At 29.0% G+C, this 20,230-nt stretch overlaps 1 protein-coding gene and 1 pseudogene across 1 annotated transcript; both read left to right on the forward strand.

Annotated features, from left to right (window-relative positions):
* The first annotated feature begins 2,123 nt into the window (after window positions 1-2,123).
* LOC105621768 (sterol O-acyltransferase 1-like) lies at window positions 2,124-14,761 on the forward strand. Its single transcript, XM_012203223.1, has 9 exons — window positions 2,124-2,193; window positions 6,592-6,662; window positions 6,901-7,037; window positions 7,612-7,782; window positions 8,348-8,496; window positions 8,854-8,993; window positions 9,296-9,459; window positions 13,356-13,629; window positions 14,291-14,761. The coding sequence occupies exons 1-9, from the start codon at window positions 2,124-2,126 to the stop codon at window positions 14,720-14,722; spliced, it is 1,608 nt and encodes a 535-aa protein (XP_012058613.1). The 3' UTR covers window positions 14,723-14,761.
* Window positions 14,762-15,569: 808 nt separating this feature from the next.
* Window positions 15,570-19,566, forward strand: LOC105621835 (annotated as a pseudogene).
* The last annotated feature ends 664 nt before the right edge of the window (window positions 19,567-20,230 follow it).

Consider the following 20,230-nt stretch of genomic DNA (forward strand, 5'->3'; position numbering starts at 1 on the left):
CGCATCAATAATCATGGAGGTTTAGTTTACTTATACTTGAGACTCTTATATTTATTCTTGGAGCAAAAAGATTATTTTCTTTTTCTTTTTATTTTTTATATAAATATATGTAGAAATCGCAGATTTCGCCATCTAACAAATAAAGTTTTCAAAGAGAAAAGCTTCCTTATTTTTTTCATAGAGAATGCCAGCGAATGACATAATCATAAAGACGATAAAAAAAAAATTTAAAAGACCTGTAAGAGTTCTTTATCGTTTATCACAATATACGCATGCACTTGTCGCATACACTCATATCATATTATGGAGGAGATTTAAAGGTCAAGCAAATCATAAGGATTAGTGCAGATCATTCAAGTAACTCATTGTCAATATGTACCATTTAGCATTTGTTTAAAGTGATTTAGCTAATTCATTAAAACTCGACTTCAAATGAGAATTATTAGTAACTGACCCTTTAATTTAGTTATATATACTGATAGAATATTAAAAATTACTAATATAAACTGATTCAAGATCAGTTATCAGTTATTGATATGCTAATTAGTTAGTAATTCTTTTTTTGCTGGCGTATGCACTTATTATTTTGCAACGCGTCAATAAAATTCGAAACGGCAAATAAATTTAAGAGCGAAACTATAAGAGAAACATTAAGAATATTAGAAAATCTAAAAATTTGAGAAATAAATAAGGTAAATAAGATTAGATTGTAATTAGATTGTTTTGTTTTTTCGCGACCATCATTTTATAATAAAAAAACGACTTTGACGTCAAAAATATTTTTATCAGAGAGGATCAACAATTTATCAATATTCATGTATATTATAGTTATCACATATCTCTGCATAATTGAACAACAAATTAAGTTTCCATTGAGGAAAAGTCTAATCGAAATTAATTGTAGGGTATAATTTTGCAATTTTGTTCACTTCACACACAAAAACTTATCACAGAAGCTTCTTAATTTCATTACATTTACTATTTAATGATGATAAGTGGCGCAACATATTTTTGCAGATAGAAAGATCGACACGAGTAGAATCGATTAAAAAAATAATGCAATGGAAAAAAGGGATCATTTAAAAATTAAAAATTGTTATAAAATTCAGAAATAAAATATAAATTTTATTTGAATTAAATTTACAATACAATAGCATTTTAATTGACAGGCACGGAATAAAATAAAATAAATAAAATAAAATATATAATTTCTATTTTATTTCCAAAAATTTTGTATTTCAAGTTTTAAGTTCTTAACATAACAGATTCTAAATTTTTTAATTGTAAATTGTATGTACTTTACCTTTAAATTTATTAATTTTTATAATTTCTTAATTAAATAAAATATAGAATTTATATTTTAAAATTTACAATTTACAATCGCAATTTTTAAATTATATAATTAAAAAAATTTACTACTTAAAAATTATAAAGACCAAGTTTTGTAAAAGTTGCTAAATTTAAAAGAAAATTATATTTCTTAAATCATCAGTGAGAGAGGAATAATTTTTTTTATTAGTATTATTTACGTATGCTCCCGTTATGTTTTTATAATACTTCTCTAAACTCGAACAACGATGAATCATTAGAAATTAAATTTGTACAACACACAAAAATTTGGTATAACAATTGGTATAAGTACATATATATGTACAATGTTATACTTCCACCCGAGGATCTATCAGTCAAAGTACACATGTTCCCTGGAGCTATATGTATTAGTTTATACTGCACTCACTGGTGGGATGATAATACGATTGAGTCGTTTAGATAATCCGCGTGCATGAAGCGGAGCGTGTACAGTCGAGACCGGGATCGAGTAGTTTACGGTTTGCTGCCGAGTACCGTCAGATCGCGTCGTATTTCTGGAAAACTTAAAAGAAAGTTGTCAATTGTTAATTAATACAGTAATAACAACGTGCGTAATGGTGTGAATTACGGGTGTGTTATGAGCAAAGATCTTTGTTTCAAAAGAAATTTGTTTTTCTTATTTCTATAAATACCACGGAGCCGTTAACTTTCTGGAAAAATCGTAAATCGCTCAGAAAGTGACAGAGTTGCTCAGAGTGTAACATTCTTGTAAAAGAGTTTCTATAAGATCCACGACTATCCCTCTTTTAGTCATGAGTTCTGTTATAGAAACTATAAACGCTAAAGATATTACGAACAGCCTTCATGAGAAGGGTAAAGATGGTAAGTAAATTACTTGATTTCTAAGATGTATAACAATCTTAATTTCTATTCTAATTTCTATCATAATTATATTTTTATTATATAATTCATGTTATGATTCTCATTTTTTTTATGTCATTAAATTTTATTATATATAAAGTAATTTAATTTCATAAGAGTCTTAAAAAAATTTTTCACGACATAAACACTTTTTTTTATTCCTAGTGTTTTTAATTCTAGTTTTCTATCTTTTATTTAAAATAGATAGATAAATATAAATATATATTAATGTATATTTAAATGTTAATTACATTCACTAATATATACTTAATAATTTATATTTATCTAAGATTAATATAAATATTTTTTCCGAAAAAGAACTTTTTTGAATTAAAATTGATCGAAAAAAAATTCAAATAATTTATTTGAGTTGTTTCGATCTTTCAAATAAATAGTTTAATTAGAAAGAAATTACAATGTTTCTTTTGGAATTAATTCTTCCTGTACAAAGTTTATCAAATTTTAACAAACTTATTATTCACAATCTTGTACGTCATGTTTTAAGTATTTATTATAAACGTTTATGAATATATGTTTGATCAAGTATGTATACAAGCTGAGATTTTGATATTTACTATGCTGTCCTGTATCTATCAGTTGACCTCTCTGTAATCGCGGTAACATTTCAAAGTTGATAACTGAACGTTGATACAAATATGTATTATACGTTACGTTGTCGCGATTTCATTGCATAAAGATCTACTTTGCTCGAAAATGCTTAATAATTCAAAAAAATTTGTCGTTTTTGCATTAACTTTCCAATGTGAAATTTTCGATCATTGTCTTTGAGGCATTGAGGTTTACAATAGCAAATTTTTTTATTGTTCTAGACTATAAAAATCTGAAAAATTCTAATATATGAAATGTTTAGCAACAAGTTTTTACTGTAATAGAAGCTTCTCTCTTATTTTTTACAAATTTAAATGAGTAAGAGTTTTAAAAAAAGAAAATTTATAACTTTGATATGAGAAAATGAACAAAATTATTTTAAACTACAATACTTAAGAGTATGTGCTTAAAAAAAAAAAATATATATATATATAATGATGTTGACTTCAACATGACAAAAAGAAATTAATTGAGCTAAAAATGAAGATAAGTAAAAAAAATCAAGTTTTTTCACAGAAAAATAATTAAATCACTTTTACAGCAGATTAATTATTAAAGTCTTTTATTTCTTTCCCGAAATAAGCTTGAAGCCTGTTTTTTTTTCAAGGATATAGAGCTTCTTGAGATGTTGAAAGCCAGATATCCTTCCTTAGTTTGGATGGCTTGCCTGAAGATCGCTTGCATTGCGGCTTTCTTGCTCTTCTCGCTATCCTTTCTTCGATCCTTGTATTTTTAATGCTTCTGAGCATTGATTTGATTTTGCAAATTCTGGTTTCGGCGATATTATTATCATTATGGGATTATATTCCAAAGAATTTAGAGAACACGTTTTTTTATATATATATATAATAACAAAGTCTTTCTGGAAAAGTTTCTTCTTCAAATATATTTGAAGAATTAATATATTTTTCGAATATATATATTTCGTAAATTATGAATGTCTGATATATATCTCCTATAAAAATGTTGCTATTGCAATTATATCTGTGGAAAGATTATGTAAAACATGGAAAAACTTTTATATTTTATTAAAATTATTAAATTACTTATTAAAATTATTGTTGAAAAGATGTAAAATACGAAAAAAATTCCAAATTTTTTATTTGTACAAAATCTTATGCGATTTGCAATATGGATCACTGAGGGCACAGATATTTTTATTTGTCCTTGCATCAAAAAAAACATTTGGATATTGACGTTTTTATGTACACACACTCTCAATGTTATCAAGTTTTTTGAAGGCGATTAATAGATATTCAGGGATATCAATTAAGCCCCGACACTAATTTTCTTTAAATTCATAATAAAAAAAATCTGCATCTTTGTGGATTGTCCATTTGCGATTATCGCTGTTTATTTTCTAAATTGCTCGCGCGATTTGTATGACACTTGATCTGTAGGATAATTTGATAAAGCTGTATTCAAATCTAAGGTCAAAAATAAAGAATTCAAAATAGTAGATTTAATTCAATACAGCAAACAGAATTATTTTTAAAAAATAATTTGATTATCGAGTAAAATTCGATTCTTCTTTTTTTTTTAATTAAAAAGTAACATCTAAGTCTCCAGTATTTTATCTCCAGAATTTTAAAGCTCATCAGTGCTACGCAAACAATTAATATTAATTTCCAAACTAACTTTTAAATTCTTTTATTATGAACCTTGCGAGGTCTTCCTTCATGGAGATTATTAACCTTCAAATAAGTATGTGGGTCGGAACACTCAAGCATAGTTTTTTTTAATATTTCATATTTTCAGATTGACAACAGAGCAAATCGATTTAGTATCTTCTTATTATTGATTATTTGATAAATTGAAATAGTAGTAGCTTATCGATATTAAAGCAGTAAATAAAGCGTCAACCATGCTGTAAACACCCCACCACTTGTGTTTTCTTTTTATCTTTTTTTGAGTTTTTATATAATCAGAGATTTCTCTTCGCTATAGTCCAGAATTGTCTTGTTTATATTACTTTCTTTATCTTATTTATATTATTTTTACATGTCTCTATTTTATTAGAATACTAACTAATGTAAATTTAATTACTTATAAAAAATAAATAATCTTATTTTTCTTTTATTTTTGTTGTTATATTTTAATTCTATAAAACAAACTTTAATTTTATGTTTTTTTAATTTAAACATTGACTGTTTTACATATTTTTGTAATTAAAATATTCATTTTTTTAAATTTATTTGAAACAATTTTTGAATCTTATTTTTCGCTACTTATCTTCTATCTTGAATTCAATATTTTTTAATGATAATTTTATGTTTTGAAATACTATTTAGTATTAGAATATTTGTACATATTATATTTAAACACTTTTTTTAAGTTTAAATTACGTTTTTTAACAACAAAAGAAACAAATAATAAATAATAAATATGTTAGGAAATAAAACGGGAAAATCCATAAAAACAATCTGGAAAAATCTGGAAAAAAATAAAAAGTATTGTCCGGAAGTGTTAAAGTTCATTTTATTTTTACATTTCTCTATTTCATTAGAATCTAACTAATGTGTAAATTTAATTAAAATATAATATTCTAGTAAAAAACATAACTATAAAAATAAACCCAAAAAATGTTATATAAATGGATATATTTTATATATAATTATATATAATTATATATAATTGTATATAAAATATGTCAATGTTTTATAAAATTATATATAATTTTATATAATTATATATAATTACATATGAAATATTTTTCTCGGAAAACTTTTTGAAATATTTCAGCACCCTATCTACTTATTTGCGTTTCAAAAATCCACTTATGTACTCAAAGGTAAAGAACTCTTTTAAATTTTGACGTTTTCAGACTATATTCAAAGTTTCAGGATTATTTCTTTGAAATTTGAATTTTTTTTCAGTTAGATTATTTCTTTGAAATTTTAAAAGTTTGAAGTCAAAATCGAATTCAACGATCTCAAAAATTCTTGAAAATTCTTAAAAAACATTTTCTCTAAATTACTCAATTATAATCCAAACAATACAAAGTCTAAAATTGTGACATAAGATGTCTTTAAGTCATCTTTTAGGCGTAAAAAACATTTTATGATCCGATTTAACACTTTTTGTTATCCAGGAAAGGACCTCAAAGTAGAAAAAACTTACATTGCCGATAGAAAGGGCTATTCAAATTAACTTTAAAGATTTTCTCTAGTCCCTAATTTAAAAAACTAGTTAAATAAAATAAATAATAAATTTGTGTTTTTCTCGAAAATTTTAAATTCAAAACAATAATAAAACTTCAAAATAATTATTCAAAATAATTGTAAAAAATAAATAAATATTCTTTTACATAAATTTATATTTTTATTATTATTATATTATATTTATTATGACAATAACACAGAATAATTATTATGAATAATAATAACACAGAATAAATTTTATCTTCATATTGTAACTTGAAAATTAATCAACAAAGATATAAATTAAACATAACAAACAATTAATTTAAAAGTAACGATCAAAAGTTAAATTTTATTTCAAATAATATTGTTATCATAATCTTCTTTAATTAGAAGATCGATAAATTTCATTCTATAACAACAGATAAACGCCCCATTCACAAAAGTTACTCTACATTTGTCTCAAACTTAAATCTCGATAAATATAAACATATTCTTGTTTATCAATATCTATTATTTTGATAAATATAAACATATTCTTATTTATCGATATCTATTATCTGCTTTCTTTATCTATATACATGCCTATAACTACATTTTCTCTTTTCAGTAGCCAATCGAAATGTGTTCACGGATGTTTTACGTGAGACGACCGCCGATGTATTGCGAAAAAGAATACAGGTGCGAAATAATATATTGCTAACTTCGACTTAATCCGTGATTGAACTTAATGTAATGTGAATTAAAGTTTTATTAAGTTTATCGATCAAATATCGTTTGTGGTAGAAAAAAAAGGTATAATGATACTCAAGAGCATATTTAAAGAATCAAAGATTAAACCGATAAGATATCATTTCGTGAGAGATAACGTACCTCTCTAGCATATTGTTTGTTTGTTGTAAGGAGTATTTCCTCGCAGGAAATAAGAGAGGATGTTTTGGGGCACGTTAACAAACGCTTTAACGACATGATGTCTGAGGTTCTGCAGAAGTTAGAAGCACCTTTGGTAAAGAATGGGGAACTCTTGTACAGCACGGATAAATATCGTGATAAAAGGTGAGAAGTGATAAAAAGAGAAAAAAGCTTTGAACAAAAAATACTTACGAAAACATAGACTAGAGATAGGATAGATAGAACATTAAAAAATGTTTGAAAGTATATAAATATAATAATTTTTAAAAAATATACGTGTGTGAGACATAGTAGTATTGTTGATTAAATATTTTTTTAATAATAGTATTATAAGTCCAAATAAAAAATAAAATAAAACTTTATTGTATTTAATACTTTCACTGTCGTATTTTATGTGATATCAAAAATATATCTAATAAAGTATGACATATATAATTATACCTACGATATAATTGTGAAACTAAGAGTTCTAAGAAAATTTAAAATAATATGATTACTTAAAAATTGACATTCCAGAATGAAGATAAATGAAGGAATTTAAAAAAATTTCTGACTGCGCATTTCTTGCCACAATATTTCATAATTATTATGCATTAACATTGTATTGCACATTCTTTTTCGTCTATTAACATAAGAATGTGTAGGCGAACTTTATAGAACAATTGCATATAATCAATGAAATGTGTGATTTACAATAGCATATCTGTCATTCCTCCAGAAAATCCAGCAAAGAAGGTGCACTACCGGATAAGGAGTTCCTCGAAAGAAACTCATTGCTCACCGATCTCTTCGAGATCCCGCACATTCGCACAGTTTACAATCTGTTCATGGTGACTCTCATACTCCTATTTTTCAATACCATCGTATCCGATATCATGGAATCCGGAACGTAAGTTCGCAACGAATGACATAATTTCTCGCTGAATCATCGATTTTGTGGAAAAAAAATCGTTTCGTAAAATGTACATTTGAAATATTTGAAACAAAATCTTTTTTAACATTGTTTATAACAATTAACTAGATATCTTTAGTAAAAAATTCCAAATTTCATTTTTTGAAATTTTTTAAATTTTTATCTATCGAATCTTATAGTCAAATTTTATTAACAAATTTTTAAAAGATATTTTGCAATATAACGCAGATCGTAATTTTATACAGACTCATTAATGAAAACTGTACATTTCTTATTTCTGAATGAGTTATCGTGATTGAGAAATAAACAGTACAATTTATTGCATCTATAATTTCTAGGTAACTTACAAGTAACAAAAGACGACAATTAAGATTTATCTGTTGCAAGTGTAGTGAATTTCCATTGGAAAAACTTGATTAATGAATTAATTATCGGATTAATCGATTAGATCTTAGATATTTTTCGTTTGTACAGATGATTGATCTCTTATACATGATTTTGATTCTAATCACCTAATTTTTCTTTTTTAATGATAATTAAGATTCCGCGGTGGTACCAATACATTATGGATTGGTTTCGCAAAGTTTTCAACGTGCATCTACATTTGGTCATTCATGCAAGTCTCGACACTTAGTGTCTACGTGGCTTTCACCCTTTGGGCACACCAACGACTCCGATTCTTGCCAAAATGTAACAATCTCTTCAATTTAGACTAAGATGAATGTGTTTAATTTAAAGAGTTAAGAAAGTTAAATTAATTGAGAAATTCAAAATCGAAAGTAAATCGTTTGAATTAAAGAGTAATTTGATTGAAATAAATATACAAAATAAAATCTGAATTTTTTAAAATAATCTTTTTTGTGATGTAAAATAATAATTAATTAATTAAGTTGAAATTATAATACGAAATAATGGGAAATTAAATGATCAAAGTAAAAATATGTTAGATAATATCAATAAATTAAATCAATTTATATTAAATAATATTAATTAATTTAATTACTTAATTTAATTTAAATTACTTAAGTATGTCTTTTCTTTTTGCAGCCTCCATTCTAAAATTGTGGGATTACACCTGGCTATCAATATTTATATCGTATCTAATATTTTTTATCATTTTTCCCATTAAGGCGATGCTCAACACGAATCTCTCCATAGGTTGCAGTTTAATTGTTATTATGGAACAAGTATGCATCTTTAAAAATCTACTCTAATATATTGAATTATGATTTGAAAAATTTTGCAAATTATACATTAAAGTAAATGAATTTTTTGGCGTGCCATCACACACTTTCAATAATGCAAATTAATAAAAAAATTTTCTTCCGATTCGCGAATTAATAAAAACCATAAATCATGAAGTTTATTATTGCTAGAATTTATTAATGCTATTAAATGCTATATAAATTTATTATTGCTAGAATTTTTTTTACTGAATTGATAGAATTGCTAAAATTTTGTCCACTCTAAAAAATATCTACTTTTTTAGATACGCATGATGATGAAGACTCACGCCTTCGTCAGAAGCGCGGCGCCCAGATTTTTGTCGTATAAACCTCACAGCGAAATTCCGCGACCGAGTGGCCCCACATTTTCGCAATATCTATATTTCCTGTTCGCACCAACTCTTGTGTACCGCGACGAATATCCCAGGTAACAATATTTTATAATTTCTTTGATAACAATTGTGAACTTTTAATTGTGTGATAAAAGAAATAATTATATCAAATAATTATTATATGAATTAAATATTAGTTGTAATTAAGCTCATTACAGATGGATCAGTCCATAAGTTGATATCTTTTAGAGCAAAACATAGGATGTCAATGCGTAATGAGATTTATTAGTGCCAATGTCTTATACATTTCGATCCAGCTTCAGATCTTTTTCAATACAAATAGAACAAACTTATTGAGTTTCCAGACACATTGTAAATATAATCGATAACTCATTGTTAACATAATTATAAAAAATAAAGTGTTGACAAAAAATAATAATCTAAAATAATAATATATTAAATATAATATCGAGATTACTAATTAAAAACTTACATGATATTCATTAAGCTTATAAAATACGTGTCATCTGTACGGATACATTTAAACAATGCTAAACTAAAGTACAAATCACGAGTTAAACCACAGATAACAGAGATATTGAAGAGAGGAAAACTCAGTTATTTTCAAATAAAAAATATGCTTCGTTTAATGAATCCGTATCTGATTGTATGTTTAAACTATTTTTCTATTGCGGATGAAAATCATTTCTGATAAATCTTTTGTTTAATATTTTTTCTTGATCTAATAGTTGCTTTCCATTTACATCAATTCTCAGATAATTCTCACTTGTAACGTTATAATTCAGTTGAATACGCATTCCTTTTACATTCTGACAAGTGAGATTTAATTGAGTTTTTGTCTTATTATGCCTATATCTGCACAAGATCGAGGCTAGATGCTTTAGTAAATCTTGTAAAGTCATTTTAAAAATGAAATTCGAATGTAATGTTGTATTGTCATGTAATAACAAAGTAATTTTTATCAAACTAAGCAAATAATGATGTCATTAATCTGAGTATGAAATACTCAGCTTACTTCAGACTCAGTTTCACTTGTGTGCAAATGGAAAGCAACTACTATCTTAACATTGTCTCAGTCAAAATTGTGTGCTTGTTCTAGTCGATGTTCTGTGATAACTAATCTTTGGTCTGTATTTCGATTGATATGGTTTCTATGTTCACTAATTTTGATTTTGAGAATCCTTCCTGTTTGGTCCATGTATGATACGTTACAATCCTTGTATTCAATTTTATAAACTACGTCAATATACATTTTTAAAGAAGACAAACATGGTTAATAGCGTATAAAGATATCAACAAATTAAATAATTACATTAGAATACAGAAAGACAAACTTCCACATATGATGCTAACGTAGTCAGTTTTATAAAATTGACTGTGACGCATCATACGTGGGTCAAACAGAAAAGACTCTCAAAATCAGAATTAGTGAACATAGAAACCATATCAATCGAAATACAGACCAAAGATCAGTTATCACAAAACATCGACTAGAAAAAGCACACGATTTTGACAATGTTAAGATATTAGATAAAAAAAAATATTAAACAAGACTCAGAAATAATCTTCATCCGCAAACAGAAAAATAATTTAAATATACAATCAGACGCGGATTCTTTAAACGAAGCATATAACTTTTTATTTAAAAATAATTGAGTTTTTCCTCTCTTCAATATCTCTGTTATTTGTGGTAACTCGTGATTTGTACTTTAGCTTAGCATTGTTTAAATGTATCGTAACGTATGTACAGATGACACATATATTTTATAAGCTTAATGAATATCATGTAAGTTTTTTAAATTATTATTATAGTTGTTCACGACTTTAATGTATTAAATTATTATTTTTTGTCAACACTTTATTTTTTATAATTAACAATGAGATGTCAATTATATTTGTACAGTGCGTCGGGAAACTCAATGAGTTCATTCAATTTACATTGAAAAAGATCCGAAGCTGGATCGAAACTTATGTATAAGACATTGGCACTAATAAATCTTATTACGCATCGACATCCTGTGTTTTGTTCTAAAAGACATCAATTCATGGACTGATTCAAATAATTATTATGCCTATGAGAACCAAACACTGGGTGCTTATGTGTAAAGAATTTATTCGATTAATATGATAATAAATATATGATAATAAATATGTGATAATAAATATAACATGATAATAAATTTATTGTTACATTATATATTAATCGAATAAATTCTTTTTATTGTAGAAATAATTATAATATATGTATAATTATACACATATGTATTAATTATAAAGTTTAACTTGTTATTAGACAGCAATGGATTGATATGGCTTAAAAGACATTAGAAATAATACTAAAGACTGTTTATGAAATGTACAAATAAAATGTTCTAATCTTTAATAATGCAATTTGATGATATAGCTTAATATTTCAAATTCATCATAAAAAATATTTAAGACATAATTTTATATTATAATATTACGGCGATATTAAATTGATACTAAAAGACTTTAGAAGAAAGACTTTAGATTTATTTGAGTACGATTGTAGCGTATCAAAAATCTGTATGTCGTGCATGACGAAATGCGGAAACGAATAGTCAGATGGTTCGCGATCCTATCATGTTACAAAACGCGTTTTTAAATGACGACCAATTTTCCACCTTGCCAGCAAACGTGGGCAGAGGCAATTTGATTCGCCTTCACAATTGTCGCGCTCGTGTTGTTACCGGATTGTGTCTCGATACTCGGCATCCGATGTATTCGCCGGGTTTAGAATATTTTCAATTTTACTCGCGATAGAATCGCTCTTGAATGTTAGCGGATTCATCCTAATGAGCATTCGGATCCACTATGACGAGCTCGTCATTATGTTCTTCGAATGCATTATATAAGTCTGTTAAATGCGCGATTCGTAATTTTAACGCGGCATTATTGAGATCATCTCGAGGAGGTGATAAGTTTGATAAGTTGGTTATCTGAGATTTTAAAGAGATTTCGATTTTATAATAAAAAATTGTCTTGATTCTATCGGTTTTTGCGTCATGCGAAATCAAAATGAAATCGAATGACTCACATTAATCCATAAGATTATATAGGTGTGGAACTGTGAACGTGTAATTGTTCTGGTAATTTCGCAGATTCGAAATGAATCGTACACCGTCGTTTGCTTCCCAGAAGTTGGATCGTGAAAGCCTGTATCCTCTGATGTTGTGTCCATGAATGTGAAGGCCTCACAGAAGGTACCAAATTCCGTAGTTCAATGCAAATAATAACACTACAATTTACAGTCTTTTCGTATAGTTTATTGTTCACTGTGTATAATATAAATTTTCATGTCTTGGGGTCGCAGTTTATAAATGTCACAATGTTAATACAATTTATAGTTTGCTAATAATAACGCATTTATAACGTTCGTATATTTACGATGTTCGTATATTTACTGTGTTCTTCGGTTTGTATCGATATTCCGTCTTCGACGCCTAGGGGCTAATGCTCTGAGTCGAAGTATGGGAAACGCTTTGGGATTGTTGTCCTGAATCACGGATGCAGACGCGTGACACATTTAGAGGCAGATGCCTTGATTCACGCTCGGTCCGGACACTCACAAGAACGCTTGAGGACGATGGCTTGACTCGCAATTACTTATTCGACGTGTGCTCTCTTAAGCTCCATGATCGACTGATAGACTATCCTCGATCGTAATTCCCGAATCCGATCTGGCTTCTGATTGATAGTTGATGGATCAGAGAGATCGCGGATCGACGACGAATACGACAAGCACGGTATTCGTCGCCAGGATTTTAAGCGACGATGATCCTTTGTATACGCTGCACGCGATGTTTGACAGCTTTGTAACCCAATGAATTGTGTATGCTTATGCGTGCGTGCGTGCGTGCGTGTGTGAATCGTCTGATCATTTGTTTCCGCATTTCGTCGTGCACGACATATATTTTTGATATGCAACGATTGATTTTCTTTTTCTTAGGACCAAAAGAATCAGGTGGATGGTAGTGATTCGAAATTTCGCTGAAGTTGGCCTAGCAATCTTCTATCTTGCCTTTATTCTGGAACGTCTTGTATTACCGGTCTATCACGTATACGAAACACAACATTTGGAACGGAAATGGTTCGTCAAGAATATCATCGAGTGTAGTATTCCTGGCATTCTCTACTTCATCACCGGACAATATCTCCTGCTACACGCATGGTTAAATGCTTGGGCGGAAATGCTGCAGTTCGCCGATCGATTGTTTTACAAGGTAAATAAAACGCATCTTCAATATTTTACCCCGTACTTTCTTATATTCATATATCCCATTATTATCCGTATTATATCCGTATTATATTAGTTTTATAAGGTAACTCACTGAATAATTTTTATACCTTGCAAAAATTGTACGTAGGATGTAAATATCTTTACGTAATATATCATATATATTGATACCTTCAATGTATGATAATTTGAATATATATGGTAGCGTCTATAAACATAACAATTTTAAATTTCCGCAAAACTATGAAATGAGATAATTATATAAATATGTCATTTTTGAAACTATGGTTTGAACTTCCAGAATTGATCCTAAAACTTTACATGACAATTTCCCAAGGAACACACCAAGAAAAAATCAAAATAACATATTCAAGTTAAAAAAAAATCAAAACAATGATTTTTTTATTACAAAATTTGATTATTCATTGACTTTAAGTCAAAATAAAATCATTTTAAGTTTTTGTTGATTTTTATGTGTTTCTTAAGTTGTAGATGTCGATTTTTGTAATTTAGTTTCATGAATCTTTAGGTCTATTATCTTCTTGAATTTCTGTCTTTTCTCGTTTTCTCTCCAATGTAGAAAAAAAAAGAAGAAAGATGAAACGTGCAAAACCTTAACTAAAAAGAACAGATCCATTGTGTTACAGGACTGGTGGAACAGCACGACTTACCATATTTACTATCGCAAATGGAATGTGGTGGTACATGATTGGTTGTACACTTATATCTACAAGGATATGTACGAGATCTTGGTGCCACGTAATCGGATGCTGTCAGCCATTGCCGTATTCCTCGTCTCCGCCATCGTCCACGAGTATATACTTGCATTCGGATTTGGCTTCTTCTATCCTGTAATGTTCATGTTATTCGGAGTCATAGGTTTTGCCATGTTCTACGTCCGCAAGATCGTCACCAGCAACATCTTCATGTGGCTGTCCTGGAGTGTTGGCAACGGCATTATGTTCAGTTTGTATGCGATGGAATTCTACGCCCGACACAACTGTCCGCCTCTTTCCAATTATTATCTGGACCTGTTTATACCACGAAGCTGGAGATGTCAAAAACAATTTAACGCGTAAATTATTGTCTCGCTTAAAAATAAAATCTTTTCAAGATGATATTCCTTGTTTTTTGCAATCAAAGATTATATATGTATGAGAACTGTTATGTACAAAATTTGTGTAACTAATTTAATGTTAAACTGGAATATAACAAGAAATGATTTGACTCCTTAAAAACGAAATCGCAATAAGAGGATCAGATAATAGGAATCAGACGCAATTGTTAGTAAACAATATAATTGATTTATGGAATTGCAGATCTTAATTTATTTTTTATAATTTTTAGATAATGAAAGTAATTTATAATTTTAGATAATGAAAGTATGGCAATTTTTTCTCTAAGCCATCAATGAAACAATTTGAAATGGACGAAAACATTTTTTTTTACGTTTTGCATCTATTACTGAAACTTTCGATTATCATAATCGATGATCCTCAAGTTGCACCGTACAAATCGAACTAACAATGTTACTCTATCATATTTCATAATAAAAATTATTAACATTATATAACGTAAAAAAAATTAATTCAACTTATTTTTTTAAAGATGCTGAACTGTATTCGAGTTGTTTATTAATTATTTTAGATTTGTCGTGTCTTCTCATAAAAGACATTCAAGCATCATTTCTAGTTGCTTTTTTATTTTATATTTCAATAAATTTGTTACGATTAGATTCGTATAATATTTACGTATAATAGAGCAACTGGAAAAAAAAATAGTACTATTTACAAAAAAAATTCATTTTTCATAAGTATTTCAAATATTTAAGTTTTTCAATAAATATAAAAAATAAAAGATTAATAAAACTTATCAATGTAAAGTAAGATTATATGTGTAAATTTTTTAATAATTTAGAATTTTTCCATGAAGGGGTAAACGATTATATATACAAAAAGCACACGGTACGTCGACAAAGTCCTAAATTCTTCTGAGAATGCGACGATGCTCGAATATCTCGAATTTACAATTAATTATAATTAAGTCATGAAGTCCCAATTAAAAGAAAACTACAGACTTTTCTTTTAAATCCTTATAATTTATTAGATCATAATCAAAATTTTTTAATCATAATTGCTAAAAATAAAAAGAATTTCTCCAAAAATCTAAGACTTCAGTTACAAGGATTTAAAATAAAGAAAGGACTTAATGTGTTAAATTAATTATGTATAAAGAAAAATGGAATAAATATTAAAGATTTAATACATGAGAGTTTATATAAAAAGGGATAATTTTATATCAAAATTTTATATACGTCTTCTAATTCCCATATATGGCGATAAAGAGGACGCCCAGTGAGAAAAGACAATGGAATCGATACCAAATCGACATCGATACGACGTCAATTCGATGATTTCGACGACAAAACGACATCGATTCGATATCGATTCCATTGTCATTTCTCACTGAACATACACGTGATTACGTATATCTTCCGCTTTATACAAACTTAACTTATATTATACAGTGTATCGATAAGCATGTACAATTCTTTTTTGTAATTTATAACTATTTTCTTTTTCATATTATAACATACATTTGTATATATTTATATAATTGTATTAATTACTGATAAATAGTGTTACAGATAACGAATTTGCAAAGTTAGTAAGTATTAGTATTAACACCTCTTCCTTATCTAATTAACAAATAAGAATATTAAAGCCCATAACGGTAGAAGCTAGATTTTTAATGATTAAATAATTCAATGTGAATTATATATATATATATATATATATATCATATTTATAGTCATTCGAATTACGCGCCGAATTGCTTTTTTGAACTTATAAACGCAATTAAACTACTATTATAATAATATCACAAATTAAATTAAATTGATAAGCAAATTTCAATAATTTGATGTTCAATCCGTCATATTATATCATATTAAAAAAATGTTAATGTGCTGAAAAATTGTAAATAAATTTATTGCGAAAAATATTACTTCAGCCAGGAGTCAAATCTGGGTAGTCAAATCTGGCTTTAAAAATTTTAGAAAAAATATCAAGATAGTCTAGAAACATGTACAAACAAAATATCCTAATCGTCAATAAAACGATGATATAAAGTTTCAAATTTACCATAATATTTAAGAGACAATTGTCATGTTGCGGCGATATTAAATTGATACTAGCAGACCTTAACATAAGATTTGAGTATAATTCATTTTCTTAGAACGAAAAGAATCAGGTGGATAGTAGTGATTCGAAATTTCGTTGAAGTCGGCCTAGCAATCTTCTACTTTGCTTTTATCCAGGAACATCTTGTAATATATGTATGGTTTATCACATGTATGGTACGCAACATAGAATGGTTCGTCGAAAATATCATTGAGTATTCCTTGCATTCTTTACTTCTTCATCGACAGGACAATACCTTCTACTGCACGCATGGATGAATGCTTGGGCGAAAATGCTGCAGTTCGCCGACCGATTGTTTTACAAGATAAATAAAATACATCTTCAGTAATCTATCTTATAAAAATTATACGTCCGTTATGCAAATATCTAATATGTAATATATTGTATTATTGCTTCAATGTATGCGAGAACTTAATGTACGTGGGTCATTTGATAAGTTTGGTAAATTTCCAGCGAAATAGCGCTACAATCCATTTGATGACGCGACATCTCGAAAGATCCACTCTTCGAACCCCTTCAGGCCAAATTTCAGCCAGAAAGGACGCATAGTTCACGTTTGATAGTCATTTGAAGTAGGCTGTCTCAAAGTCTGCAAAATACTCATTGACGGCGACAATGACTTCCTCATTTGACGAGAATTTCTTCCCATCGAGCCAAATTTTTAAGTTTGGGAACAGAAAGAAATCACACGGGGCCAAATTCGGAGAATAGGGTGGATGAGGAATCAATTCATAGCCCAATTCGTAGTTTTGTCACTGCAACGGTTAACTTATGGGACGGCGCGTTGTCTTGATGGAAGAGCACTTTTTTGCGCGCCAATCTCGCTTCAAATGACAAACATGAACTATACGTCCTTTCTGAAATTTGGCCTAAAGGGGTTCGAAGAGTGGATCTTTCGAGATGTCGCGTTATCAAATGGATGTAGCGCCATTTCATGGAAATTTACCAAACTTATCAAACGACCCACGTATTCCAGTTTCTCTGAATATGAGAGCTTGAATGTATATTTTGGGAGTTTAATTTTAGACTTTCAAAACATAGCTAAAAATGTTTGCATAATAATTTATACTTTCACGGATACTTCTTGAAGCTATTATATTTATATTCATTGAAGCTATTAGGTGTACAACTTTGCTTCCGCCGTTTTCCTATAGATGGCTTTAGCGGTAAGTGATGGTCGAAATAAATAGATCATAGATGTCATACAATAAACTTGGGCATCTGTCAACATAACCCCATAGAAACATTAGTCGATTTGTGTCTGCATCATAAATTATTCTCGATTGAAAATGTCAGTTTACGAGCCAAATTCTCGTCATTTGCGGGAGGTTTTAATTTTTTGCTTCAATATGAAGAAATCTGAGGCTCATCGAATGCTCTCAAATACTTATGGTGAAGCCGCTATTAGTGAAAGAACGTGTCGTGAGTTTCAACGCTTCAAGAACGGTAATTTTGACGTCCAGGTCATGCTCTGTATTTGGTGGGACCAGCTCGGCGTAGTGTATTATGAATTGTTAAAATCGATTGAAACAATCACAGGCGATCGGTATCAAACGCAATTGATGCGTTTGAGCCGAGCATTGAAAGACAAACGGCCACAATACAACGAGAGATAAAGTGATTTTGCAGCATGACAATGCTCGACCCCATGTTGCGAAAGTGATCAAGACATACTTGAAAACAAGACTACTTGGAAACGTTGAAATGGGAAGTCCTACCTCACCCGCCGTATTCTCCAGACGTTGCTCCCTCTGACTATCACTTGTTTCGATCAATGGCACACAGCCTAGCTGACCAGCACTCTTATGAAGAAGTAAAAAATTGGATCGATTCGTGGATAGCCTCAAAAGATGACCAGTTTTTTCGACGCGGGATTCGTACGCTACTCGAAAGATGGGAGAAAGTAGTGGCCAGCGATGGACAATACTTTGAATCATAAATGTATAACCAGTTTTTTACAATAAAGCCTCGAATCGGAAAAAAACGGCGGAAGCAAAGTTGTACACCTAATATTATGAAGCTTCAACGTAAATGATAACTTCAAAAAGTTCCTCGAAGATCTGAACTATTGTACAAATCTCAGATAGATTTTGTTCCAGAATTGAAATCCCAAAACTTACACGTATCTACTATTAGTTACTACTAGCAGATATTTTTCTAACACAAGAGAATTCACAATATCATACTGATCAATTCCAATAACTTTCAGAAGCTGTTGTAAATTGTCGACTTCTGTAAACTGCAGTTTCATGAATTATTATGTCGTTTATGTTGCACTGGTGGAACAGTACGACTTACCACATATTCTTTCGCACGTGGAACATGGTAGTGCATGACTGACTGTACACATACATCTATAAGGACATATACGAGATCGTGGTGCCGCGCAATCGAACGCTGTCAGTCACTGCTGTATTCATTGTCTCCGCCATCTTCCACGAGTACATAATCGCGTTCGGCTTTTTTTACCCGATGATATTCATCTTTTTTGGATTAATAGGCTTCGCCTTGTTCTTCATCCGCAAGATTATCACCAGCAAATTTTTATGTTGAATATTCTGGTGCATTGGCGATGGTGTCCTGTTTAGTCTGTACTCAATAGAGTACTATGCCCAGCAGAACTGTCTGCCTTATTCCAATTACTACCTTACTATCCTTTTCATACCGCGAAGCTGGAATTTATAAGCAATTTAACGCATAAATCTCTGCGTTGGAAATGAAATCTTTTCGTGAAACAACATTTTCCACGTGCTCTGCAGTCAAAGACAGTTATATACAACTGAGTGAACATGAAGTTACATGTAACATATCTATTAGTTGTAATTTCCCAATCAATATAACATATGTTATATTACAATTACATTGTTGAATAGAAAATTACAACTAACAAGTGCTTAACTTGTGTTCATTAGGAAGTTTGTACATATGACCAGTTTAATGTTAAACGGGAATAAAGAAAAGAATAGTGTTGGCATAAAATCGCAATAATAACACAAGACAACAATTGTTAGTATACGATAATTCATTTATGGAATTGCACGGACTTAACTTATTTTTCGTCATTCTCGAATAGTAAAAGTAACTGCAATATTTTCTCAATTATTGGTGAAAAAATTTGAAATGGACGAAAATAATTTTTTCATTTTATCTATAATCATCATTACTGATAATCCTCTTGACAATTTTCAAATTGCACAAAACGTACACTGAAAGAAAAGATTGATTGCAATAATTTAGATAGTAAAATATAGCATAGCATTTTTATATGGCTGGAGCAATCAGTTTTTGGTTGTAGCAGCAAATTTTTAGTTGTGTTAGCCTATCCGCAATGTCAGTATATAATTTCGATAGGCTAACGCTAACTAAAATTGTCTTACGTATAAC

Source organism: Atta cephalotes (genome assembly GCF_000143395.1).
Source record: "Atta cephalotes unplaced genomic scaffold scaffold00037, whole genome shotgun sequence".
Lineage (NCBI taxonomy): Eukaryota > Metazoa > Arthropoda > Insecta > Hymenoptera > Formicidae > Atta > Atta cephalotes.